General features: G+C 41.0%; 1 protein-coding gene across 1 annotated transcript in view; it reads left to right on the top strand.

The window, feature by feature from the left end:
• LOC150075341 (doublecortin domain-containing protein 2-like) overlaps window positions 1-27,939 on the top strand; it is a 122,518-nt gene that overhangs the window by 27,357 nt on the left and 67,222 nt on the right. The window contains exon 2 of the mRNA XM_090388454.1: window positions 24,324-24,378. Coding sequence (XP_090244580.1) covers window positions 24,324-24,378 — 55 coding nt within the window. The remainder of the gene's footprint in view (window positions 1-24,323; window positions 24,379-27,939) is intronic.

Raw genomic sequence — 27,939 nt, 5'->3', positions numbered from 1 at the left:
GTTTGATCTGTACTTACTTCGTCCGCCTTTACATGCCTAATCATTATGGTGACTTGATTAGTTTTTTGTACTACGTTATTGTACTGTATTGTACTCTACTAAAAGTGCCCTTATGGGTATAGCAGGAGACAGTCACTAAAATTGAATGTAGGCTTTTCTTTGTGATAAAGGCCAAGTTTGATTCGTGTCGCCAGACGAAAGTGATAAATAATTCCCGTTTTCATGGGAGTAACTTTTATGATTTTTTTTTTTTTTTCACACTGTGCCCATGTTAGCGAGTCTCATCGAAGGTTGTATGTTTTTTTCTACCAGAAACTTTGGTTTGTGTTCATTCTCTGAAAACAAACTGACCATGGAAGACACACAATTTACAGAATATTCTGGCGCCCGCTGGAATAATTTCCGTAGAGAATCTAAAGTCGACCAAAAGTAGAGAAACACGTTGAATAATATGAATAATAAGAATTGTGGAATCATTAATTATTATGTTTTACATTCGTTTTTCGGATAATACTCCCCTTCGGCTATAAACACTCATCTGTAATTAGAAGAAAGAAATAAGCTTACTAGTTTAATTCTTTCCTATAAAAGTGCAATCGACATTAGTTACTTTACAAAGTAACTGGTCGATTAGTTGTCATTTGTTTATATAAAAAGGCTATTATAGGGCATAAAGGATGGCAAAACGAACAAAGCTCAAGGATTCAGATTTTGTATTCCATACAGAAGAGATATGATCCGAAAACTCTTATAATCTGTCCACTAAGTGCAGGCTATGGTTTTGTGACGTAGTACATATCTGTGATATGTGTCATATACCTATTCAGTTTAAGTCATTATAACCACATTATTATTATTATTGTTGTTGCTCTTACATTATTTCTCCCTGATTGGGGATTCCACTCCGAGACAGGTACTGCTACCAAGTACACAGGGTGGTTGTAACGTCTGGTGTTACTGTTGGTCGAGGAAATCTCTAACTATCCTACAGGTGTTCAGGAGTGCGACTTTCTGGAGTTCCTTGTAGGTGTTCTCTGGGAGACCTATTGCTGATAGGATGCTATGTAGAGTCTTTGGCACCATACCGGTGGTTGAGACGATGATCGGGATGGTCGATACTTCTTGCATATGCCACATCTGCTTGACCTCACGTCTCAGGTACGTGTACTTCCCAATTTTTTTCCTCATGGGTTTTCTGAGCATTGCTAGTGTTGGGCACCGCTATGTCAATCACGTAGGTAGCCTTTTCCATCTTGTCCACAAGGGTTATGTCCGGTCTGTTGTGCGGGATGGTCTTATCCTTTATTATTATGGCGCGGTCCCAGTACAGCTTGTGGGTTTGGGTCTCTAGTACTGCCTGGAGTTCGTACTTATAGTATGGTACACTTTCTTTGGTCAACTGGTATTTCCTCGCTAGCTTCTGATGTAGTATCCTGGCTACCTGGTCGTGTCTATGAGTGTATTCAATCTGGGTGATCACCTTGCACCCTACAATGGTGTGTTAGATCGTTTCTGATGCCAGGTTTCATCGTCGACATATTTCATCTGACATACCGGGCTCCTTTGCGATGTATTTTCTATAGTTTCTGGTGTTGATTACCTGGTCATGGATGGCTAGTATGAATCCTTCAGTCTCGGGGAAGAGCGTCCAGCTTGTGAGTCATGCATTGGAAGCAGTGTTATCGATGTGATCTTGATGGAGGTCATTGTAGTGTCTGCCATGGAGTGTCTTCTTTGCCCATCTTTCTAACTTCGTTTCTTGTACCGTCTGGGCGGGAAGGGTTTCCTCGCTTAGGTTGAGTGGGGTATACCACTAATCTATCTTCTTTATGGACTTGTGGAGTGGTGCTTTGTTGTTCACGAAATAATCCTTCGTGTTAACTATCGCTGTTTTCTGTTGCTCTATCAGGTCCATCAGGCTCCTTCCTCCCTCTTTACAAGCTATTGTTAGTCTCTTCACTGCTGACTTCGGGTGGTGTTGGTGGCTCTTGGTCATCATTGTCCTTGTCTTTCGCATGATATCTTCTAGCTCGGTGCTAGTCCAATCTATGACCCCGAAGGTGTATGTTAGTACTGGTGCTGCATAGGTGTTTATGGCTTTAACTGTGTTCCCTCCGTTCAATTTTGCTTTCAACAGGTCTCTGATGATATTTATCGGTCAGGTGCTTCTTGATTTCCTTGTGGTCTAACTGCTGAGCCTGCATCATCCCTAGGTATTTGTAGGTCTCTCCTTCTGTCATAGCTTCAATCTCTTTACCAGTCAGCAGCTCGTAGTTTCAGGCGACTACTTTTCCCTGGTACAGTGTGTGGGTCTTGCGTTTGTCTAGACCAAATTCCATCCTGATATCCTTGCTGAATTCTTCTGTGATCCGGAGTAGTTGCTGGAGTTGCTTCTCGGTTGCCGCGTAGAGCTTGATGTCATCGATGTACATCAGGTGTCAGGGTGTACAGATCCTTTCTTCTTTTTTTGAGGTTATATCCATACTTGCTGCCGTTAAGCATGGTGGATAGCGGGTTGAGTGTTAGACAGAACCACAGTGTGCTCAGAGCATCTCCCTGAAAGATTCCTTTTCTAATGGGGATTGGCCTAGTTGTGATGTTCTCGACCTTAATAGTGGTACTCCATTTCGCCATTGTTGCTTCTAGGAAGTTTGTCACTATGGGATTAACCTTGTAGATCTTCAGGGTCATGTATTAGCCAGCTATGAGGTACGGAGTCGAAGGCCTTGCAGTAATCAATGTAGGCCGTGTGTAGGTTGTGGTGCTTCTTGTAAGCCTGCTCCATAACTGCGGCATCTATGGTTAATTGCTCCTTGCATCCTTTGCTCCTCCGCTTGCATCCTTTCTGGTGTTCGGCCATTATGTTCTGACTCTCTAAGTGGTCCGGCATCTTCTTGGTTATGCAGCTGGTCAGGATCTTGAACATCGTTGGGAGGCAGGTGATTGGCCTGTATTTCGCTAGGTTTATTGTATCTTCGTCTTTAGGCTTCAGATATGTGACTCCTTCAGTGAGAAACTTCGGGATTGTCTCTTTGTGCCTTATCATCATTCGAGTGAACTGCTCTGCGAGGTGCTTTTGTGTGCAAGTGAGCTTCTTGTACCAGGAGTTGTGGATGTTATCAATTCCTGGGATTTGCCAGTTGTGGGTGTTCCTGATCGACTGTTTTACTTCTTCTCGAATCTCCCACTCTCTCATCTCTTGTATGTCCTTGGTTTTCTTCCGTTCTACTTCTACATCCAGGGTGCTCTCCTGTTATGTCTTAGTTCACTGCTCCAGATATATCCCCAGAACTTCTCGATCGTCTTCTTCTCGGGTGGTCCGTTTTCTGCTTTCTTATCTTCACCCAGTTTCCTGTAGAAGGCTCTTTGATCCTCATTGAAGATTCGGTTGTTTATTTTCCTCTTTGTATCGATGTATTCTCTTGCTGAGTGCGAGGAAGTTCTACTTCAGTGTGTCCAAGTATTCTCCTATTCTCTGATTTCTGATTTCATGTTTGCTTTGGATGCTGTCTCTCTTGACGATGCTCTTCACCTTTCCAATCAATTGTTTACTTCTATTACCCTGTCGGTACTGGGTCAACTGACCTATCTTGACTTTTAATTCTTCTATCTTCTGCTGAATTCTTCTTTCCTAAGCTGGCGGTTCCTTCTGTTTTCGGTTCTTCTGTTGCCGGTCCTCGTTTCTTTTCCATTAATCCTAGTAGCTGCTATGGCAGCACAGTATACGGCTGTGTGGATAGCCGTATACATTATTTGCCGATTGAGTTGGTCTGTTGCTCTCCACAAGATTTTATTTGACCTCTGCTTAGGTATCTCGTGGGTTCTTGTAGGGTACATTCCTTCGAATTCTGTTAGGGCCTTCTTCCACTCGTCTTCTATTCTGGATATCATGACTTCGTCTCTTTCCACTTCAGCTACTCTGGGTTGTACAGTATTTCTTCTTGCTCTTCCTCCTCTGGTTCGATATTGACCATATTCTTTATGCTTTGTAGTTGATCGCTCACATCCTGCTTTATATTTTCCAAGATGGCAGGAGCTATTAGCGATGGTCCGCTAATCGCTGTTCGGTGACGTAAATATCCGGGTATCATTCCAACCACTGGTATGTAGTCCCGACTTGTACATTGTCATATCAGTCTCTAGCTTGGCGTTTTCTTCCTTTCTAGGTGGTCATTAGTGCAGATACGCAGGAAGCACTTCCTGATGGGGCTGGATGGTCCTGTCCTTCTCTTGTGGTAGCCCTACGGGGGACAGCGCCACTTGCTCCACTGTCTTGCTCGGGAGTCTGTCTCCAACTTTTCGAACCGACCCCTCTTCCTAAGGCCTGAACGTGAGTGACTTTATCCTGTGCCACACTCGATGCAGTATGAATAATATTTCTCTACGACATCATCCATCTATGGAGGTGGACTTGTTTTAGCTTCTGCTTATGTCCAGTGGTTTTTTAAGTTCTCGCGAGTGACACCAGATGGCACCTCTATCTGCCTCAGCCGTCACTCCGACCTTGAGGAAGGTAAGTCCAGTGGAGTAACTTTTGCGATTTTTGTTTTTTATCATCATTTAATATTATTATTATATCGGTTTCCCAGCGTAATAGAGCCGCGCTCGCTTCCACCAAGGTGGGATTTGAACCCAGTCAATGAGACTGGTAGTCCAGTGTTTTAACCACTGGGCCATTGCATCCCTTTTTTTTATTATTGTTGTTGTTGTTGTTGTTGTTGTGCAAGGAAGCCTGAGGCTTATGCTACACCAGCCAACAAAAAATTTGTGTACCCTGAGAGAGAGAGAGAGAAGATGGAATCATCAAAAGAGAGAAGAATGATGATATCCTGCCAGCTCAGGACCCTGGGTGTGCCAAGCTCATACTCGACAGATGTGACCCCCTGGGGTAAATTTCCTAACGTGGAAGAAAATTTTTAAAACTAGTAATTTTAAAGCTTACGTGCTCAGTGTAACAATAGATACTTTTTTGCACCAAGCCATAAGTCTATGAAGCGCCAGTGTACAGAGTGGTCACAGAGTCCCTATGTATGAGATTGCGTCCTCTGTTAATTATTTGTTTTATATTTTTTATAGGTAGGATTTCAGTATTACGGACACCAGTGAGTATACGATAGAAGAGAGACTGATTACTTGTTAGGGTTTACGAACGCGCGTGAGAAGGAGCAAGTTTTGAAGACAAATACAAGATTTTCGCAGAGGTTCTACAAGCACGCTCCTATGTGATAAACTATTCGGGAATGGGAGAAGGTCTTTTCTACAGGAAGAATACTTGATTTAAAGCTTTCTGTCATCTGGAATCACATCAACACCATGTGGACATTGTTGAAGCGTCCTGCTCATGATCACCAAACTAAACTATTATTTTTAGGCCACCCGAATAATTAAATTCATCTGCTGTGCTGTGCATCCGGTATCTGTTAATTGCGTGTGTTCTATGCTCGATTTGTCTGTTTTACTGGATGAAACACCCCAGTTTCTGGGGGGGAAACCTTACTGTCTACGCCTGAGACTAACTCTGCCACAGAGTGAAAAAAGCCCATGAAAGTTCCTCGCGTCATCGACGGGATTCGAACCCGGGGCCTTTTCCACCCGGTTTGGGGTGCTCATGATCACCACTGAAATCATTTGAAAAATCTTCTGAGTTAGGCATTTCACGCTCCACAGTCTAAAAAATAATGACGCGGGATTCGTCATTGAAGCCATTTAAGCCTGGTCTGCTTGTGAGATCATTTTCACGGAGGCTCTTTTGGCGATTTACCACTATTGAATCAAGACGAAGAGTATTTTTTTCTGGTGAGTGTGCTATTCACCTTGAGGTGAATGAGGAAAATGAGGAGCATTCTCATGTCATAATGTCATATCTTGATATGGCATATTTTTTTCGATATAAGCATCAATCACACTGCTTATTTGAACATGTTTTGGTTTGTTCCACAACTGCGTGAGAGAGAGAGAGAGGCAACAGCTATCCTGCAACAAGAAGGTACACCAGCACATTATGCTCTCCTAGTTAGAGAATATCTTGGTGACAAATTCAGTGGACGATGGATTAGACGTGGATCTGATATGGTGTGGCCTCCTCGAAGTACAGACTTAACATGTGACAATTCGCTTTGGAGCATGTGAAAAAGAAAATTTCTCAATCCCTCCTAACAACAGTTGAAGACCTAAAAACATCTATCAGGAACTGCATTTATGATTCCTAACAGTCAACGTGGAAGATGTCCAAAAGAAAATATACGGAAAATTAAAATTTATGCGAAGAATGGAGGGGAGCATACAGATGACTTCTAACTAGCATGTATATGGACTTTGCGAATACTTTGTACTGTGCCTATGGCTACCACAAGTTTCCACATAATTTTAATATTTTTTCCCGCTCTTATTAGTAATAATGTAGTTTATGAAATGGGTGACATTTCAGTAAACATTCGTTTTAAAATCAAATATAAAGTTTTTTTTATTGTCTTTTGAACAGAAATTTTCGATCATCGCTTGGTATCTCTTGAGATTTAAATGGCCACTGCATTGTCGGATGTTGAATTGATTGGGTGTCTAAGAAGTGGCGAATTCAAGGTAAGGGCACCAGGGAACGTGCCCCCCTGTCGTTTTTCGGAAAATATACACCAATCGTTTAAATTCCCTTTAGCTACAAAATTTTTTTTTTTTTTTTAATTGTTAACCTAGGATTTTATCTATTTTTGCATTGTCTCAGCTGTTTTCAGCCGACTACAGTTGGCAACACTGATTGTTTATTATTATGTGACAGGGGACACCACAAAATGGTGCTCCCTGTCACAAATGGTGTCCCTCCTGTCATTTTTTTTTTCTGGATCCGCCACTGTGCCTGACCATCCTTTATTTAGACAGTAAACGTAGCTATAAAGTTTGTGCCATTGAACTACAGATAAATGCCAGTTATATTTCTAAAAATAAAAGACATTTATTTGCAGTGGCACCACGAGAAACTGCAAACGAGTGCATCGCAACTTGAAAGACGAATGCCGTAATATAAACACCGTTCTTTTCTTTTCGTTGAGACAATAGTAGAAACAACGAAGTAATAACATGAAAGTGCAATTTATTATCATATAGAAGAAGAAGAAGAACTCTTTATTATATATACAGAAAGCACATTGCTGTATACAACTCCCTTGACGGCTACAAGCCAGGGGTTTACATAAAAGAAATAACACAACATAATAAACGGAAAAAAAAACATGACTCCAGAAAGGTTTGAACACTGGGGTGATGGATCCATGGCAGTGATGGATAGGTCCCCGGGAGCAAGTTCTACTGTCTTCTGACGTGGTCCTGGGAAGGAAGCCGACAGTACTTTCTGCCTATATTCCTTATCGACTGCGAATTTGTAGAGGTCGCCGTCCAAGGACTATATGTCTTGCAGCATTTGCACGGGTAGGAATTGATCAAATAGCTTTAACCGGTTTGGAATGGCCTGTAGGATTGGATTAGCCCTAAAGCTTGGGACCGGGATCCTCCATCCGCAGTTAGCCCAGAAATCTGGTACTGAAATAATGCCGACCATCATTTTGATGGCAAAGACGAGTCTTCTCTCGTGAATGATGGCAGGAAAACGTCTGATGTTGAGAGCTGCCGCAATCTGGGTGGTCCTTGGTGCAGGGGGAAACCAAAATTTCCATATGGCCCACTTTAGTAGCCAGAATTCTCCCGCGAAAATCCGTCTAAGATGGGTCGTAGCAGTTGAAGTCCAGACTTCGGCGCCATAGAGTATGACCGGATAAACACGTCTTAATATATCTGCACCCAACAGCCTGGTCATGGACGTGCATAAGTTGTTGTTTAATCATCCACCGGAGTCGACAGAACTTTATTTGCAAGTGGTCTATGTGCTGTAGAAAGGAGAGCTTTTGATCAAAAATAACGCTCAGATTTGTATGTTGTTGCGGATCCTCTTAAAATGGGTCGCACTATTGTTGGGCTCCGTTTGAGAGAGAAAGTCAACTGTTTTGACTTCTCAGAATTGATGTGAAGTCCGAAACCGGAGAGGAAGGCCTCAAGGTTCCCGATTTTCTGAAGGCTTAAGGCATTGATGTATTCAGCAGTGTCTCCAGGGCTGATGGGAGTAAGCAGTTTTATGTCATCGGTAAAGGTGATGATATCAGTTCGGCCTGTCACGAATGGCACGAGAACAAGATTCCGGGGGACCCCCGCCTTGTGGTACTCCAGCTGTAATAGTCCTGGTGTAGCACAGATTGCCATCGCGAACAATAATGGTCCTGTTCTCACGCATTGTCTGAATAAACCAGAGCACGTCTCCACCAATGAGGTAATACTCACGTAGTAGCCTTGCCAACGCCTAAACGGATATGGAATCAAATGCGTCCTGGACGTCGAATTGTTGACTGCATTTATTGAATATAAACATTATCCGTCTATACAAATAGATATTTGTAAAAGGCAGTCTGTGGGATGGTTTTTCCTCACAGTTTTTCAAAATATTGGCTGCATAGTGGTTCTTTCAATGTGAGAAATAGGACAGAGTCACTGTAACTCGTGTCAGGAAAGTGTGACGGATACTTCATTGTTTTCCAATTCCACAGGCTCAGAAGTTGCTTGACAAATGCCGCCCCATTCCAATGTGCGTTGTCATGTGATACAAAGGACAATGTACCAAAGGTATTTTTCCATTTTCAATGCAATTTAGGTTACGGGTAGTAAGGAAAGAATAGTAGTAGAAGAGGGAAAAAAAAAACAAACTAATTGTGATATTAGGGTCCCCTGTAAATGATTACATCTACCTATATTTATTTTGTCTCTAAATTGTGTGTGTTCTCTGGACGATTTGCCTGTTTGCTGGATGAAAAAATCCCAGCTTCTGGGGAAGAAACCTTGCTATCTACGCCTGAGACCGACTAAATCAGCCACGAAGTGAAACAAGCCCACTAAAGTTCCTCGCGTCATCGACGGGATTCGAACTTGGGCGTTTTCCACCCAGTGTGGGGAAGACGGTGACGATACCACTGTGCTACCTGCGCAGACAGTAGAAGAGGAAGGAGAAATTTTTATTGTACTGTATTGCGTACATGGTAACCACATTATATAGGTCATCCGTATACAGCAAAGATACAATATGTGCCCGCCACAGCCAGGAGCTTGACGAGGTTATGGGGTAGCATAAACACGTGTATCACAAATAGATGAGAATTAAAACATGACATTAAATTAAATTAAAACATGACACTAAAATATGCTATAGATCAATGAATTACCAAATATATAGCTAAAGTATATACAGTGGCGGACAAAAAAACTGCATCACCTTAAAAAAAGTAACAGTTGTAGTGAAACGTATAAGATATTATTTGATTACAGTAATTTTGTTTGTCGCAAAGCAAAGGTATTGTGTCAGATAACGCTTCTATTGCATCAGAAAGTAATTGCAAGGTATTGTATCAGCCATTTCTATAAATACGGCATTGGAAGGGTATACACGCTCAATAGTATCCTGGTTTGGGGAGGTGTAAGCATGGCTTCATATGTTCAGTTGACACCAAGAAAAAAAAATGTAGCTGTTGCTCTGTCCCAGGAAGGGCTTTCTGCGTGTGCTATTGCTGATAAAATAGGCTGCCACCAGTTAACAGTATCCAGGGTGCTGAAATTAAAGCGTGAAACCGGTTATGTGAATAAAAGACCTGGATCAGCTAAGAGAGTGCAATTTTAGCAATTTTAGCAATCTGAGCAATTTTAGACATTACGTCTAAAATTGCTCAGAAGCCAACAAGTAAGATTCAGCTCCAGGAGAGCATTGTATGGGTGTGGTACCACGAAATTGGGCAACAGTATATCCAGAAGTTGATTAACTCTATGCCAGATCATTGCAAGGCTGTAATTGCAGCTCGAGGAGGAACAAAAAAATATTGAGGACTTATTTTGCTGATTTACAGTACATTCCCAGAAGTCAGTGGAGTTGATCTTGTCAACCAGCATTTTGACGGTGGGCGCAGTTCTCCTTGTGCGGATTATTATTATTATTATTAGCCATATGGTGCCAGGAAGCCTGAGGCTTATGCTGCACCAGCCAAAAAAAAAAAAAATTCCCAAGTTACCATGAGAGAGTCAGAAGTAGAAAGGAATCACCAAGAAAGAGAACAATGATGATATCCAGCTCAGGACCCTGGGTTTACCAAGCCGTACTCACAAGATGTGAACTACTAGATTGTGAACCCCTGGGGTTTTTTGAGGCGGCAGTGGGACTTGAAATTGATCGGCCATGTTGGAGGTCATCTGTTGGAAGGGAAGGTGATGTTTGTGGATTGCCCACTTCAGTATCCAGTATTCGCTGGCGAGGATAGGTTTCATGAGAGAAGGTGTGGCAGAGGCCCATATTTTAGAGGCATACAGACCAGTGGAGTACACAACGGTTTGCAGATATCTTATTGTAGTTTTTGAATCTGTGTTATGATGGAGATGTTAGCATTAGCATTATAAAGTTCTTATTTCATTTACTTAGCATTAGTAGAGGCATTTGATGCAAGAAAGCAAGCTTATGCAGCATCAGCCAAAAAAAAAAAAAAACCCACTTCCACTTCACCCCTCTGTTCGTTCAAAATACCTGCCCAGCTGAGCCTTAAACTTATTTAGGCTATCAACCTCCACCACAAGGGATGGAAGTCTGTTCCACCAACCAACCACCCGCTGGCTAAAGGCAAATTTCCGCACGTCTATCCTACATCTGTCTTTCCTCAATTTGAATTTATGCCCTCTCAGGTGATTTTTCTGAGCTAGAGGAAGAATCCCATCAGCATTGAGCATGCTTAAACCATTCAAGGCTTTATACACCTCTATCAGATCACCTCGCTGGTGCCTAGTCTCCAGACACTGTAATTTGCAAAACTTAAGCCTTTCTTCGTAAGAGCACCCCTTTGTTCCATTCACTAATCTTGTTGCCCTTCTCTGTACTCGTTCCAGCAGCTCTACATCCTTCTTGAAATGAGGCCTCCAGACCTGTATACAGTACTCTAGGTGTGGCCTGACCATCGCCTTATACAATGGAATAATCACCTCCTTATCCCTGCTGGAAAAATTCCTGTATATCATTGACAATACTCCATGAGCTACTCTTGCCGCCCGTCTGCACTGCTCAGAGAACTTCATATCTGCCTGCACAACCACCCCCAAGTCCCTTTCATTCTCTACCACTGTCAGTGTAGTACCACAGAGTTGATACGTTGCTCTGGGGTTGCTGTTTCCCATGTGTAGTACTTTACATTTGTCAATGTTAAACTTCATTTGCCACCTCTCAGCCCATATGCTCAACCTTTCCAGATCCTGTTGCAGCAGCATAGTGTCAGTAGTGTCCTTGACAACCCTGCCAACCTTTGTATCGTCTGCAAACTTGGACATTAAGCCCGATATACCATCATCAATATCATTTATAAATACAGAAAACAATAATGGACCCAACACTGAGCCCTGAGGGACTCCACTAATAACATCAGTCCACGATGAGCAGTGTCCATTGATTACCACTCTCTGTCTTCTCCCCCTCAACCACCCCTTTATCCATAGCAGCAATTTGCCTCCAATGTCACACTGCTCCAATTTGTGTAGCAGTCTTCCATGTGCAACAGTATCAAAAGCCTTTCTAAGATCCAAGTATATAATATCAAAGTTATTCCCTGCATCCAGTTCTTTTGTGACTGCATCATAGTATCCAATCAAGTTGGTCAGGCAAGACTTCCCCTTAACAAAACCATGCTGTGTCTGAGCTGTAACTGAAGTCTTGTCTCAATGATCCTGCAGTGCTTCTTTAACCAATGCCTCCATTAATTTTCCTGGAACAGAAGTTAAGCTCACAGGTCTATAATTACTTGTGTCAGCCTTTGATCCTCCTTTGTGAATTGGGGTCACATTTGCACATTTCCAGTCTATGGGTACCTCCCCTGAGTCCAAGGAAGCTCTCATAATTATGGCTAAGGGTTTGCTTACTTCCTTTGCTGCCTCCTTTAATATAACTGGATAGATCCCATCCACCCCGGGTGCCTTTCTTGTGTTTATCTTCAACAGTTTCTCCTCCACTTTACTCCCAGTTATTTCAAGATTCTGTAGCTTACTGCTAGAGTTGAATACACCTCTGGCATTCCCCTCGCTGAATAACTCCTCATGTGTGAATGTCGATGCAAAATATTCATTTAGTTTGTTAGCTACCTGAGCAGGATCATCAACACTTGACCCATCAATATCAAGTGGACCAATCTGATTCATCCCCTTCCTTCTAGAGTTTACATAAGTAAAGAACTCTTTGCTGTTTTTCTTTGCATCCCTTGCCAAGGATTTCTCGTAATCCGCCTTCGCCTGCCTAACCTCCTTTGTAACTTGGTTGCATATCAACTTGTATCTATCATAGGCTTCTGTGTCATGTGTTAATTTGTATGTATCCCATGCATTTTTCTTCTCTGCCATATGCCTCATTAGTTCATCTGACATCCATTTTGGCCTAAACCTTGAACAATATTTCTTAGTTGGTATGTAAAGCCTAGTAGCTTCCAAGATAAGTTCTTTGAATGCTTCCCATTTTGAATTTGCTGTTGGTAACATCATCAGTTGGTCCCACTGTATAGAATTTAAATACTGTCTCAGTCCATCGTAGTCGCCTTTACGGAAGCAATAACCCTTCCCTTTACCCCTAATGGTATTTACCTCTTTGAGTAAATCCCACTTCAGCACACTGTGATCACTGCCACCTAGTGGTTCATTTATCTGCAGATTCTTAATGCATGAAGAATCACTGCTGATAATCAAATCAAGAGTATTACTCCCTCTAGTTGCCTCCCGAACATGCTGATGTAGAAAACAATCATCCAATAAATCCACAAAAGCCCTGCTAGTGTGTGAGTAACCAGCCCCCAAATTCCAGTCAATATCTGGGAAATTAAAATCTCCCATTATAAGACACTCTGATTTACTGGCCCACTCTATTTCCCTGTACAGTTCCTTATTATACTCATTAGAGTCATTAGGCCTATAGCACACTCCTACTCTCAATTTTGATCTCCCAATGATTATGTCACACCAAACTGACTCCACACTGCACTGTCCAGCGATGTCGACTGACTTCACTTCCTTGGTTTTTATGTGTTTCTTAACTAATAGCATAACCCCTCCCCCTTCCTATCCTGTCTATCCTTTCTGTAGACGTTGTACTCCCCAAATTGCAGTTCTGCATCCCTTATATCTGTGTGACACCACGTCTCTGATATCCCAACAATATCTGCCCTCGATGTTTTGAGCAATACCTCAAATTCATCAAATTTATTTACTAAACTCCTAGCATTGGTGCACACGCAAGTATACCTGCACCTGTTTCTATTCTTAGCTACCCTAACACAACCCATGTGTTTACTTGTACCGCAATGGCTCCCAGCAGTCTCTGAAATACCATGCATCTTGTTTTTCAGGCTTCTGCTCATTCTAATAGAAGCAGTGCAAGAATCTCTTTCACCTCTGCCAGTGGCTACTGTCAATCTATTGGTCTTTGTCTCCCCCCAAACTAGCAGTTTTCCGACCCACCTAACACTGCCTCGATAGCATCAGCAAATATTCTTGCACCCTTTCTATTTAAGTGTATCCCATCCCTGTAGAAGCAATCTCTCCTGTTAACAAGTACAGTCCAGGCTGAAAAAAATTCTACCCCTTGAGCCTTGCACAATCTTTCCAGGGCCGAATTGATCGACAAGGCTCTCATCATATACTCCCTCCTATCGTGTCTGGGCAGAATTGCAGACACTTTCAAATTCAACCCTAATTCTCGGCTTTTGTTCAACAGTGACCTGTACTTGTTAAGTAATTCTGCCGGTCTCCTACTCTTAATATTATTAGTGCCAACGTGTACAACTATATCACCTGGATTGCCCATCATGTTGATGGGCAATCCAGTGCATTCCGCTTATCTTGTACAGAACAGATTCGATGTGACAGTTGAACCTAAGCTTTGGGTCGAAAGTTACACCGAGATCTTTGTGTTTAGTCACAGTTAGAATAGCTGCACCCTTTAGTGATGATTGTATGAGTGTAGGAGACTGTTTCAGAGAGAAAACCATAATTATGGATATTTTTGGGGTTTAGTTTAAGACCAAAATGGTAGAGATAGTTAGAGCTATGATCTTGTTACTGATTTCTGTTGTGATCATTCCTCTGTTGCCTGATGGCGGTATTTCTGTTAAAAGCTTTATATTGTCGGTGTAGATAATTACATCACCTCTGTTACACACAAATGAAATAAGGAGAGCGCTGAATAGTAGTCCGATAAAACGCCACCTTGCGGCACGCCTGCATGGATCAATCAGTACACTGTTCACTTCCGGAGGAGTGAATGCAGAAAAGTGAAAACGTCTCCTTTTATCCGGAAGAAATTGGTTAGCAGATTCAGAATTGCTGTAATATTTAGGCTGTTAAAGGCAACTTCGATATCAACATAAATAACTGCTTTTTTTTGTTTTTGTTTGTTTTGTTTGGTAGTTGTTGGCGCATCGGCTTCTGTGGCCATAATGCACCTCCCAAGGTTTTTGCAGTACTTTGATCCAAGCCCGAAGCGGGATTCGAACCCGTGACCTTTGGGTTGCCAGGCAGGCACTTTACAACCGCCATTTCTGCTCTGGACTCAGATACATTTACAATTTCTGTTTGGACTGCCAGAAGGTTGGAGACAGTTGTTCTGTTGGGAAGAACATAATGGAGTTGCTTTGGTGGCTGTGGAAGAAGATGGCGTGTTATGTGTAGTAAGAGGGCTTTTTCCAGTAGTTTTAGGAGTGTGGATATCGTTCTGTAGTGCTTAGTCTGGCTTAGTACTTGAAATTTTGGCAGCAGGGCGACGGCGTATTTGCTCCGGGACACAGGAAACACTCTCAGGGAGGATGGAGTTAGTATTAGCAATGGCCACATGGTGCAAGGAAGCCTATGGCTTATGCTGCACCAGCCAAAAAAAAAAATAATAATAATAAAATAAAATAATAATAATAATAAAAAGAAGACAATAAAAAAATAATAATACTAATTAATAAATAAGAGAAAAGGAAATGGACAATTGAAGTGTTTCCCTCCTCCTGTAGGTAATTATCCAGCTGACCTTTGAATTTCCCCAAACTGCCAGCCTCTACTACCCATGTAGGCAACTTATTCCAGTAATTTATAACTCACTGGCTAAAATTAAACTTCCTGCAATCCAGTCTAAACATCTCCCCCGTAACTTGCAATTATGGCCCCTAGTTCTAGAATCATTTATAACCATGAACATTTCATCTTCATTCATTTTGCTTAAACACCTCAATCAAGTCTCCTCTAAGGTGCCTAGTTTCCAAGCCCTGCAATCCACATATTCGAAGTCTTTTCTCATATGGACGCCCTTTTGCCGATCTCACCAGGCGAGTTACCCGTTATCTCTGGACCTTTTCAAGAAGCACAGTCTTGAAAGACTGTGCGTTCTCCATACTTGAACACAGTATTCCAAGTGTGGTCTAACAATAGCCTTATACAATGGGATTATGACATCCTTATCTTGACTAGCAATTGTTCGATACATCATCGATAAAATGTCTACAATGCTCAGCGAACTTAAAGTCTGACTGTATCGTAACTGTATCTGACTGTATCATATGCCTCTACTAATGATAATGCTAATGTAACACCCAAGTCCTTTTCCTCCACTACCGGCTTTAGTTCAACTGTGCCAAGTGTATAAGTTATAGTAATAGTAATTGTGGCATGTGATGCAAGAAAGCAAGTGCATGAGCTTATGTAGCATAGCCAAAAAAAAAAAAATTCACACAACCATTCCCTCTAAATGTTTGTCCAGTTCCTCCTTAAATTTATTTAGCCTATGAACTTCCACGACAGATGGAAGTTTGTTCCAGCAATTAGGAGTGTGGCTAAAGGCAAATTTCCGCACATTTATTCTACAGCTGTCTTTCCTCAATTTGAATTTATTTTATTTATTTATTTTTTTATGTAAACCCCAAACACGAGAGGTATTAGAACCTATAGTACTTAATACCCTGCTTGGGTTGGAGGTTGAGAAGACGAAAGAAGATATTTGTTAACATTGGACTTGAACTTCTGTAGACTGTAATTTTCAGGAAATACGTTTGAAGGAAGGTTGTTCCAGAAAACGGCAGTTGAATAAATAAACGAGGAAGATGAAAAGTTGGTTCTGTGAGTTTGAAGTTGGACAGTAAATGGATGTTGGCTGGTGGTTGCACGTGTTCGGCTGCATGCCTCTTCTACAGAAGAGGCATGCAGCAGAAACAGTATGTCTATGAGACAGCGAGTGGAGAGACTCTGTTAGGGATGAATCATTAATTAACCTAACTGCCCTCCTCTGAATGGAATCAAGAAGCCTGAGAGAGGTTTTGGGGGTACCACCCCAGATGTGGGAACCTATGCCCCCTTAGGTTCGTAATCTGAACAAGTGGAAGAATCCCATCAGAATTCAGCATGCTCAACCCATTCAAGGCCTTATACACCTGACAGGTGCCTGATTGATGATTTTGGGGTTACTGTTCCCCAGGTGCAATACCTTACACTTTGCTGGATTAAAGCATAGCTGCAATTTTTCTGACCATCCCTGAAGTCTATCTAGGTCATTCTAAAGAAGGTCTGATTGGCGGCAATCATTAACTACTCTACCAATCTTTACATCATCTGCAAATTTAGACATCATGCCCTCTAACCCTTCATCGATATCAATTATGAAAATCAAAAACAACAGTGGTCCTAATACTGATCCTTGGGGAACCCCACTTTTTACATCAACCCAATCTGAGGAATAACCATTTATCACAACCCTCTGCCTCTGCCCTGAAGCCATCCAGCTATCCATCTAAGGATTTTCCCTGTGATTCCAACCTGTTCCAGCTTGTAAAGTAACTGCTCATGTGGGACTGAGTCAAATGCTTTGCTGAAATCCAAATGAACAATGTGAAAATTATATCCCAAGTCCAGCTCTTGAGTGACCCTCTCAAAATAGCTAACCAGGTTAGTTAAACATGATTTTCCCTTTACAAAACCATGCTCAGTATCATTGAGAATTCCATTTCTATCTAAATGTTCCTTAATCCCAACTTTGATCATTGTCTCCATGATTTTCCCTACTACTGAAGTTAGACTAACTGGCCGGTAATTTCCCACTTCACTCTTAGAGATGCATTGGCACTTTTTCAATCCGACGGAATCACTCCCGAGTCCAGTGATACTCGCATAATTAGCCTCAGTGGTTCAATGCACTCACTTGCCGCCTCCCTTAAGATTATAGCATATATGTCATCAACCCCAGGAACCGTACTGGCCTGTATGCTTGAAAGATTTTTTATTAAATAAATGTGAAATTTCAGCATCATTAATTACATTTTTTTAAACTTCACTCTCAGAATTTCTTATTGACGTAAAGGGTTTTTTTTCTGTAAATATTGATGCAAAGTTCATCTGCAACTTCAGCTGGGGTATCAAATACTATCCAACGTTCATTACATAAGGGTCAGTCTGGTTTGTTCTTCTCTTCTTTATATTTATATATGTAAAGAATTCCTTATCCTCCCTCTTTGCCAGCGATTTCTCATAATCTGCCTTTGCCAGCCTAACCTTTTCTGTGGCACTATTACAGATCCTTCTCATAATCTGCCTTTGCCAACCTAACCTTTTCTGTGGCACTATTACAGATCCATTTGTAGCTGTTATATGCTTCTGTACTTTTTATTGCTCTGTAACGTTTCCATGTTGTCTTTCTCTGCTCAAGTAATCTGGCAACTTCATTATTCATCCAACTTGGAATCCTCCTTGTGGAGTATTTTTTAATGGTATATATGCATTCAAAGCTTCTGTGATTAATGTTTTAAAGGTATATCATAGTTCAATTGCATTCACTCTTTGTGAGATATCTACCCAGTTACTAGAGGCCATGTAGCACCTTAAGGCATTGCAATTTCCTTTCCTGAAATTATAACCCATTTCTTTGCCTTTAACAACCCCAGGGGCTCACATATGGTGAGTATGGGATTGGCACACCCAGGGTTCTGAGCTGGATATCATCATTCTTCTCCTTCTTGGTGATTCCCTTCTACTCTCTCTCTCTCTCTCTCTCTCTCTCTCTCTCTCTCTCTCTCTCTCTCTCTCTCTCTCTCTCTCTCTCTCTCTCTCCCCCCAGGGTAATTCTGTTTTTTTTTCCGCTGGTGCAGCATAAGCCTCGGGCTTCCTTGCACCATATGGCTAATAATAATAATAATAATAATAATAAATAAAAAATAAAAAAACTACTGCTACCTCTCTCTTCATTGTCCACTGTAGAACTCCGTGATCACTTCCTGCTGTTGGGTCCTGTACTGTCAGCCCTATTATGTCATCTGGTTCATGGGTGTTGATGAGGTCTAGAGTATTGTTTTTTCTAGTACTTTCCCTGACATGTTGATACAAATAGCAATCATCTAGTTGATTTAAAAATTTTGTCCCCCATGTGGAGTTTCCCTCTCATTTGCTCCAATCAATTAGAGGCAAATTAAAATCACCCTTAATAAGACATTCATGCTTACTTGCCCATTCCATTTGCATGAAGAGGCTCTCATCATAATCTTCACAATCACCTGGCCTGTAGATTATTCCCACTCTCATTATATCTTTTCTTGCACCTATCTCACACCATACAGATTCTATATTAGCATGTGAAACATCTGAATCCAGGAAGGCTTTTGTCGTGCTCAGGCTGCTTTTGATAAGAAGCATGACCCCATGACCCCATCACCCCTTCTATCTTCCCTAAATACATTATACATACTGTACTGAAACTCATCATCCCCTATCTCCAGGTGGCACCACGTTTCCATAAGCCCTATTATGTCAGTGTTACTTGTCCCAACGAGCAGTTCAAATTCACTCATTTTATTGACAACACTTCTGACATCACTGTACAAACAATTAAGACTTAAGTGTTCTTGTATAGTTAACTACCCTGACACACCCCTTAAAGTTATTTAAGGTCGCTTCCCTGGTATTAGCTGCCCACTCATTTGAAATGTTTCTGCCCTCAGAACATCTTGCTAATATGTTCTGTTGTGGTAACAAACAAGAACTCCTGAGGTATGTGCAAGAGTTAATTTGACCAATACTATCAGATAAACGTGTATCTGTATTATCCTTTGCCCCCCCCCCAAACTAGCAGTTTCTCTGAACCTTTAAGGTATCCTCAATAATGCTGGCAAAAACTCTTGCCACCTTTGTTTAAATGTATCCCCTCTCTACAAAACAGATTCCTTGTACCTACAAGAGTGGGCCAAGCTGATAGAAATTTCCCCCCAAAAGCCTTGCAAAGTCCTTCAAGTCTTGAGTTAATCCACAAGGCTTTCAGCATATAATCCCTCCTATCATGTCTGGGTAGAACTGCAGACACATAGACATTGTGACCTAACTTGCTGCATTTCTTCAGCATGGTCCTGTATTTGTCTAACAAATCGCCAGATCGTGTATGCTTAATATCATTAGTCCCCACATGAATAATAATATTCTCTTTACCCTCCTTAAAATCTGACACTCTGTTGGTGACATCATTAATAGTTGCCCCTGGCAGACATACCCTGGTTCTAGTCCACTTATCTTAATTACAAAAAATATTTCCCTGATAATGGAGTCCCCTAATAAAACTAAGTCCTTTCGAACCAGGGTAGTTTGCACCTGGTTATTCTGTTCTGGGGCTTGAATCGATTGAACAAGTAGAGTAGAGAATCAAGAATATATAGACTGAGGCACTTTGAGGTCTGCACACGTAGCACAGTGGTATTGTCACCTTTCCTCCCCACATGAGGAACTTTAATGGGCTTTTTTCACTCACTGGCCGAGCTAGTTAGTCTCAGGCATAGATAGCAAGGTTTTCTCCCAGAAACGGGTTTTTCGTTCGGCAAAACAGGGAAATCGACCAGAGAACACATGCAATTTACAGACACAAGACACACAAGTAGATGTAATCAATTACCCTAATAAATATATATATATATATATTTTTTTTTTGAGGATGAAATGCGGAACTTTATCCACGCCAGCAGTGCATGACGGATGCGGCAAGTCCGTCATGTTGATGGCTTGAAAGAGCTGCTCTCAATCGATTTGGATGGAAAACAGTTCATCAGCTGGACCAGAAATGGAGTCTGGTTGGTAATTATAGAGTGTTCTCATGAAATCTGGTTACATAGTTGATCCATTCAACTGGATTTAAGTTGGAATCTGGTTCAGAGTTAGGGGTAGAGTATGGCAATTTGCCTTTGGATAAGGTCTTGTTTGTATTTTTAATGGCTGTTAAAAAATTGAATGGCTGTTAACCACTGTTTAACAGACTTCAGTCTGTTAAACAGTGCTCTGGTTTTGGAGTACTGAATTCTGTCGTGTGCAGTACCAGACTGTTTCCATTGTTTATGAAGGGACTGTTTGCACTTTAAACTGTAATTTAGCTCCTGAGACCACTAAGCATTAGTTCTAGCAGAGAGAGAGAGAGAGAGAGAGACCTGTTTATCTGCTGAGAACATTGTAACAGTGTGCAACCATCTAGTTAATATGTCTTGGGCCAGTTCCAGGTTGCCTGATATTCAAGAACTCCTAGCAAATGAATCTTGCTGCTTCAAGGCTTCTGTTTGGTTGTATGAAGGTGGGAGAGATGATGACTGATGACCTTCCTTTTCACGCTATTGGAGACATCAAAGTTGGGCATTGGGAGCTGCAATAGGACTACGAAGGGTTCATGGTCAAAGTGAGTTTCAGGTTTAATGGCAACACGACAGAAACCAGATGATAATATGAGGTCAAGGCAATGAAGGCCTCTAGTTGGGCCTTCATTTATGATCCTGAGGCCACTAGGTGTAATATTAGCCATAAGTAACTCATGGAGATTTGGAGGCTTGGTGGTAAGTTAATATCTCCACAGATGAGTTGGATGGCAGATGTTTGGAGTGTATTAGCCAGGATGCAATATCATTGATTGTCTGAGCATCAGGTGTTGGAGGTATATAGATTGCACCAAGATCTAATAAGCAGGAGTTTATCTTGACCATTACAATCAATGCATTGAACAGATTGGAATGGCTGGAGACTTCACGGAGAAATTCAAGTCTGCTGGCATTTATGATAACAGAAACACCCCCACCACGGGTGAAGAATAATTTTTAACTGGGTGTTTGGGCAGAGGCAACTGATTCTTATTGTGGTTCCAGCCGGGTTTCAGACAAGCATCAGCTATTTGGGACAGGAGTATCTGCTAGAGCGTTTCAAGCTTATTCCAAATACTGCGAATGTTTTGGAAGCTTCAGGAGTGCTGATTTACAGACAGGATTTTTTTTGCTCGTTAGCTTTCCAGCACAGTTGGTTATAATAGTTGGTATCAGCTGAGGGCAGATTTCATTGGAGCTGTGACATCACAGAGGTTGATCAGAGGTTTCATCATGAAGGTATGTATAAAGCTCATCATTGGATAACCCTGGTTTCTGGGGTTGGGCATCTGAGAATTGCAATTTTGTGGAGGCATGCTTGGAGGTTGTCTTGGTAGGATAGTTGAGTAGTCATGGCTGGACATGAGGTGACCTTGGACTTAGATTGGTAATATGGCTGAGTAATGATCCAGATGGCTAAAGAGTGGTCATTGATATGGAGTTGAAATGTGCATCACACTTAACTTTGAATGATGTATGGAGGGGTGATTTCTTAAGTAGTGTGACAGAAACGTTAAGGAGAAGCTCTTGCATTATGTATGATTTGATATCATTTGGAGTTGTATTTGGGGCTAGTCGGGACACAAATAGGCTTCGTCGCAGATGGATAGTTGGCGGGTGCATTGCCTACAGCTTAGAAGTGGCTTAGAAGGGAGGCAAAGCTTATTATGATAACGCTGGCCCATAGATGGAGGAGATGCAGCTACAACCTCTGCCCAGGATGGTTGCAACATTAGCAGTGAGGGACCACATTTGTGGATGTTGGGATTTTTCGGTGTTGTAGATTGACACACCTGGCTTGGATACATGTAAGGCTCAGTGCTGCTCTCGGGGTTGGGTTTCTGTTGCAGTTTGGTAGAGGGCTTCTGTGGCTTATGAAGTGGGACACTAAGTAACATATGTGGGTTAGCTGATTCTTTCATAGGACCAGCAAGGATTCTTGTTTGGTTGTCCTGGCAGGGAAGCTCTTCGGTTATATGGTCTCAAGGCTATTTTGTGCTTGGTCTGAATGCAATGTGGTAGTGCTGTAGTTATTGTGTGCTTGATTAGTAGTGCAGGTCTATGTCGTGACACATTTAATAGCTTGATTGCCATCATTACATCTACACAAACTTAGGTTTTGAAGAAGGCTTTCAGCCATGGAGGATACACAGTTATTAATAGTGCAGAGCATGTGATGTTTGATATCTTAGAGGATTGATGTTATTGTTGTGGTCAAGTGATTTATGGTCCTTGAAGAGGCATGTGGAGGGGCTGGGAGACAGAGATTCAGCAAACGAAAAATCAGTCTGTGTAGACATTAATAAGCATGATAGAAGGTGAATTCCTTCTTTGGGACTCCACTTGCATTGTTGGCTGTGTGTGCAGGATATCGGTGAAGTCTTCTGTTTGGGTTGTGTTACAGTGGAAACACTGCAATGGAGGGATGTGTCATTTCTTCTTCTAAGTTAGAGAAGGTAGAGTCTTTATCGTCATCGTCAGCCACACAGGTTGTGGTGGTACTGATATATCACAGTGCAAACTGGGCTGTTCCACGAATTCGGCACTTATATCTGGGAGACAGTCAGTTGGATGAATTGTATCAGCAGCTGAGGAGATAGAGGTTATAGATGTATCATTATCAGCTACACTTGGGACTGTGATCACTTCACCATGTTGTTTGTCTGTGCAATTGGTGACTGCTCACGGGACCTATATTTTTTTGGCCGGTTGTTCAAGGAAGATACGTGAAATTCTTGTGGCACAGGGTGTTTAATTTCCATAGGGATTTTAGGCTTGAACATGATTTGCAAAGAGCAGAACATAATTTACATGAAACCGCTTCACTGACTTGCTTGTTGCAGCAGCTGCAAATGGCAGTAGTTGTCTTTGTGTTTAGTTGATCTTTGGTTTTACTGGATGGTATTGCAGTAAGACAATATGATGGCAGGCAACAGGAATGACTTTTAGTGGTCACTGTTCTGGGGAAGGACTGGAGGTGAAGCAGACACTTTCTAACAATTGCTGTAAAGAGATTAGGCGAGTAATCAAGCAAGCTGTTTGTGGCAGAACAGCTCACTAGTTTGTTTCAGGTGCATTCTTGACAGAGGAATGCAGGAGCACACTGTATAATCTCTTCCAGAGCCAATGACCTAGATACCATGAGGTGGGTGCACTCAACAATCATCCTACACTAGAAAGGCCGGATTTCTTATTGATGGGTCCAGCCTGAATTATTAATAGCCAACTGTGTTTCTTAGTCAGGCTACGGAAGTATTGTATTGCAATGATGCAATCAGTCATAAAATTATATATAATAAAACATTACCTGCAGAAGATGCAGGAGATTTGGTACCATTACTAGACAGATCATCACTAGACGAATCTTTAGTACATTATTCTTGAAAATAAAATTAATATAACTGCACTAATTATTAACTGTAATCGGAACTCACTTGTTGTTGTTGTATTACTGCTACTACTACTACTATGCATTGGCCGGTACCACTAGCATGGTAAGATAAAGAATGTCACTGTTACACATCACAGCCATAATAGCATCGCCTTAATGATGCTTGGTTCTTGCCGCATTTTATTCGGCAGGAACCAAGCAATAAATGTGGGACATCAAGAGCATTGAGGATACTCTTGATGTGGCCACTCTTTACTTTAACATTTGAATTCAGGTTTGTCAGCTCGAGCCCATGTCTCAATTAATTTAGTGAACATGGTTTAAATCACTTACTAGTCAATATCTGATGTCAACTATACACTGCCTCTCACACTGATAGATTTCATTTTCTACACTCACAAACCAAAACTTTATGACCAAACCTGTTCCCATGAGTGGACGCAACCCACAGCACCATAAAAGCAACGATTTTAGCATATGCATCCCTTTTAACTCATACTGCTTGTGCAAATTAGAAGTCAGTATTAAATTTTACTTGACTTGCAGCTGTAATTAATGATATTTATTTTTTAAAAAAATTATGTATAATGAATGATAGTATAATATCTATATATGGTATATAATAATGAATTTTCTCTGTAACTTGGGTTAAAAATTTTAGTGAAACTTTCATTTTTATTGCATAACCGTATTCTTTTTTGAAAATGAAATTTCAGATATGCTGATATTGGAAATAAACAGAGACGGCCTGTGAGAAGATACATCCCAAAGGTAAATGCTAAATATTCTACTTAAATTTCACTAGAATTTAAAATTACTGTTAAACCTGACCTTTAGAAGATTCATTTCAATTCCACATCAATTTTTTGGCTTTCATCATATTTGTTTTACGTTTTCAGTTTCTTTGTGGCAATTTATTCATTTAGCAAATATCACACCTCCAATAACCTACAAAGTGGTTATCTAAAATACAGCGATAACCCTACCTAGTGATTATGAATGTGAGCTGCTGGACTGTTTGCTAAATCGAAAGGGAAAGACCAGTAGAATAACTGGACTGCAGTTTTTTAAAAAGGACCCTAGGTGGAAGGAAAATATCAGTGCCATTGTGATTAAATTATATACACTATATTATATTATACTTGCATGTACAATGATGCTAGGAGCATAGTAAATAAATTTTATGAATTGAAGCGTTGGTCAAGTTATCAAATGAAGGCAGGCACTGTGGGGATATCAGAGATGTGGCATTACTTGGAGATAAGGAATGCAGTATTTCAATATGGGGAGCACAAATATGTACAGAAAGGAGAGACATGATAGGAGGAGGTTATTCTTCTTAGTATTGAAGCACATAAAATCTAAGGCAGTGCATCTGGTTGACATGAGTGGCCAGTGCAATGTTGAGTTAGTTTGGTGTGACATAAGTGCTGGAAAGACAAAAATGAGAGTAGAAGGGTGTTTTAGGCCAAATGACTAATGAGTACAATGAACAACTGTATAGAGAAACAGAATGCGCCAATCAATCAAATGTCTTATAATGGGGGATTTTAACTTTCCAGATATTGACTGGAACTTATGGGTTGGTCACGCACACACTAGCAAGACTTTTGTAGATTTATTGGATGACTATTTTCTATAGCAGCATATTAAAGAGGTTACAAGAGAGAATAATACTCTTGATCTGATTATTATCAGTGATTATTCATCACTGATAATGACCATAGCTGCACTTCCGCTCCTGACCATAGCCGAGTGGTCAGGAGTGGGAGTGCAGTAGCTTGCTATCTTTGAGTAGATTGGGATTCAAGTCCCTGACTGCTAAATATGGTTGATCTGCCAACATGCACTGGACCAGCATGGCAGATTATGGTCCATTCCCCTCAACAAGAATCATTGAGGAGGCTTACATCCTGCAGTGGATTGAAAATGGCTGCAGATTATTTGTGCATTAAGAATCTGCAGATAAAAAAATCACTAGGTGACAGTGATCACAATGTATTGATGTGAGATTTACTTAAAGATGTAACTACCATCGAGGGTAAAGGGAAGAGTTATTTACTTGATTAAAGGGGACTACAGTAGTGTGCTAGTTTTTAAATTCTATATACTGGGACCAACTGATGATGTTACCATCAGCAAATTCTAAATGGGAAGCATTCAAGGAATTAATTATAGAAGCTACTAGGCTTTTAATACCAACTAAGAAATACTCTTCAGTGTGTAGGTTTAAATCGATGTCAGATGAGACTTATGGTGGAGATGAAAAATGTATGGGATGTATATAAATTATCAGGCCACACAGAAGACTATGGTAGATATAAACTAATCTGTAATCAAGTCACAAAGGAGGTTAGCAAAGCTAAGACAGATTATGAAAAGTCTCTGGCAAAGTTTGCAAAAAAACAACAAAGACTTTTATGCTGATATTAACAGTAGAAGGAAGAGATTGAATCACATTGGGTCACTTTTAATGTTAATGAGTCAACTGTTGATGATCCTGCTCAGGTTGCTGCCAAATAGGTATTGAGTAGGTATTTTGCTGCTAGGTGCATTCACACATGAGAAATTCTTTAAGTTTCTTAATTCTTCATTCTTAATTCTTTAAGAATGCCAGAAGTTTATCAAATTCTAACAGAGAGCTAAATGATTTTGTAATAACTGAGGAGAAAGTGGAAGGAAAATTGCAGAAGTTAAGCATTCGAAAAACACCTTGGATGGATGGAATCAAGGGAGGCAGTGAAGGAAGTAAGAAAACCATTAGCCATAATTATGAGAGCTTCCTTGGATCAGGGGAAGTCTCTGCAAACTGAAGAATTGCGAGTGTATCCCTCGATTCACAAAGGGGGGGATCAAAGGGCAGCACGAGTAATCATAGATCTTGTTACCTTAACTTCTGTTCCAAGGAAAATAATGGAGTCACTAGTAAAAGAAGTATTGTAGGATCACCTAGACAAGGCTGCAATTGTACTTCAGACACAGCATGGGTTTATTAAGGGGAAACCTTGTCTGAGCAGTTTCATTGGATACTACGATATGGTCGTAAAGGAACTTGGTGCAAAAAATAATTTTGATATCATATACTTGGATTTCAGGAAGGTTTTTGATACTGTTGCACATAAGACACTGCTGTACAAATTGGAGTAGTGTGGCATTAAAGGTAAGTTGCTGCTGTGGATAAAGGGATGATTAAGTGGGAGAAGACAGACAGTGGTAATTAATGGACATTGCTTATGGAATAATGTTATTAGTGAAGTCCTTCAGGGTTTGGTGTTGGGCCTAATGTTCTATATTTATCAATGATGCTGATGAAGGCCTATCAGGCTTAATGTCCAAGTTTGCAGATGATAAAAATTTGGCAGGATTGCTAATAACAGGAATAACAGGGTTGCTAACAACAGGATTTAAAAAAGTTAGGCAGGTGGGCTGAGAAATGGCCAGTTGAAGTTTAACTTTTACAAATGCAAAGTACTGCATATTGGTAGCAGTAACCTGAGAGACCAACTGTGTGGTACTACACTTAGGGTAGTGGAAAATGAGAGCTGATGGTAATTATGTACTGTAATTGGATATGAAGTTCTCCAAGCAGTGCTGACAGGCTGCCATGACAGCTCATGTAATTTTGTCAATGATATACAGAAATTTTGCTAGCAAGAATAAGGAAGTGATTATTCCATTGCATACGGCATTGGTCAGGCACATCTTCAGTATGAAAATACAGGCCTGGATGCCTCATTTTAGGAAGGATGTAGAGCTTCTGGAACTAGTACAGAGAAGGGCAACAAGATTGGTGAGGAGAACAAAGGAGTGCTCTTATCAAGAAATGCTTCAGTTCTGCAAATTGCAGTATCTGGAGACTAGGCACCTGCAAGGTAATCTGATTGAGGTGTTTAAGTTTTTTTTTTTTTTTTTTGTTAGTCGTTGGCACATCAGCTTCTGTGGCCATAATGCACCTCCCGAAGTTTTTGCATTTTCTACTCTGATCCAAGCCCAAGGCGGGATTCGAACCCATGACCTTTGGGTTGCCAGGTAGGCACTTTATCCACCCGGTTAGCCCAGTCGGCGAGGTGTTTAAGGCTTTGAATGGATTTAGCAAGCTTAATGCTGATGGGATTCTTCCTCTTGCTCAGACCAAACATATGAGAGGGCACAAATTCAAATTAAGGCAGGATGGTTGCAGAATAGATGTGCAGAATTTTGCCTTTAGCCAGCTGGTGGTTGTTGTTGGAACAAACTTCCATTTGTTGTTGTGGAAGTTGATAGCTTAAATAAATCCGAGGAAGAACTAGACAAACTGTTGGAAGGCATGAATAGCTAAAATGGGAAGTGTTG

Source organism: Mastigoproctus giganteus, chromosome 14 (assembly GCF_048544385.1).
Source record: "Mastigoproctus giganteus isolate SK-2022 chromosome 14, ASM4854438v1, whole genome shotgun sequence".
Classification (NCBI taxonomy): domain Eukaryota; kingdom Metazoa; phylum Arthropoda; class Arachnida; order Uropygi; family Thelyphonidae; genus Mastigoproctus; species Mastigoproctus giganteus.
Note: the sequence above shows the minus strand (reverse complement) of the source record. Positions and strands in the feature narration are given on the sequence as shown.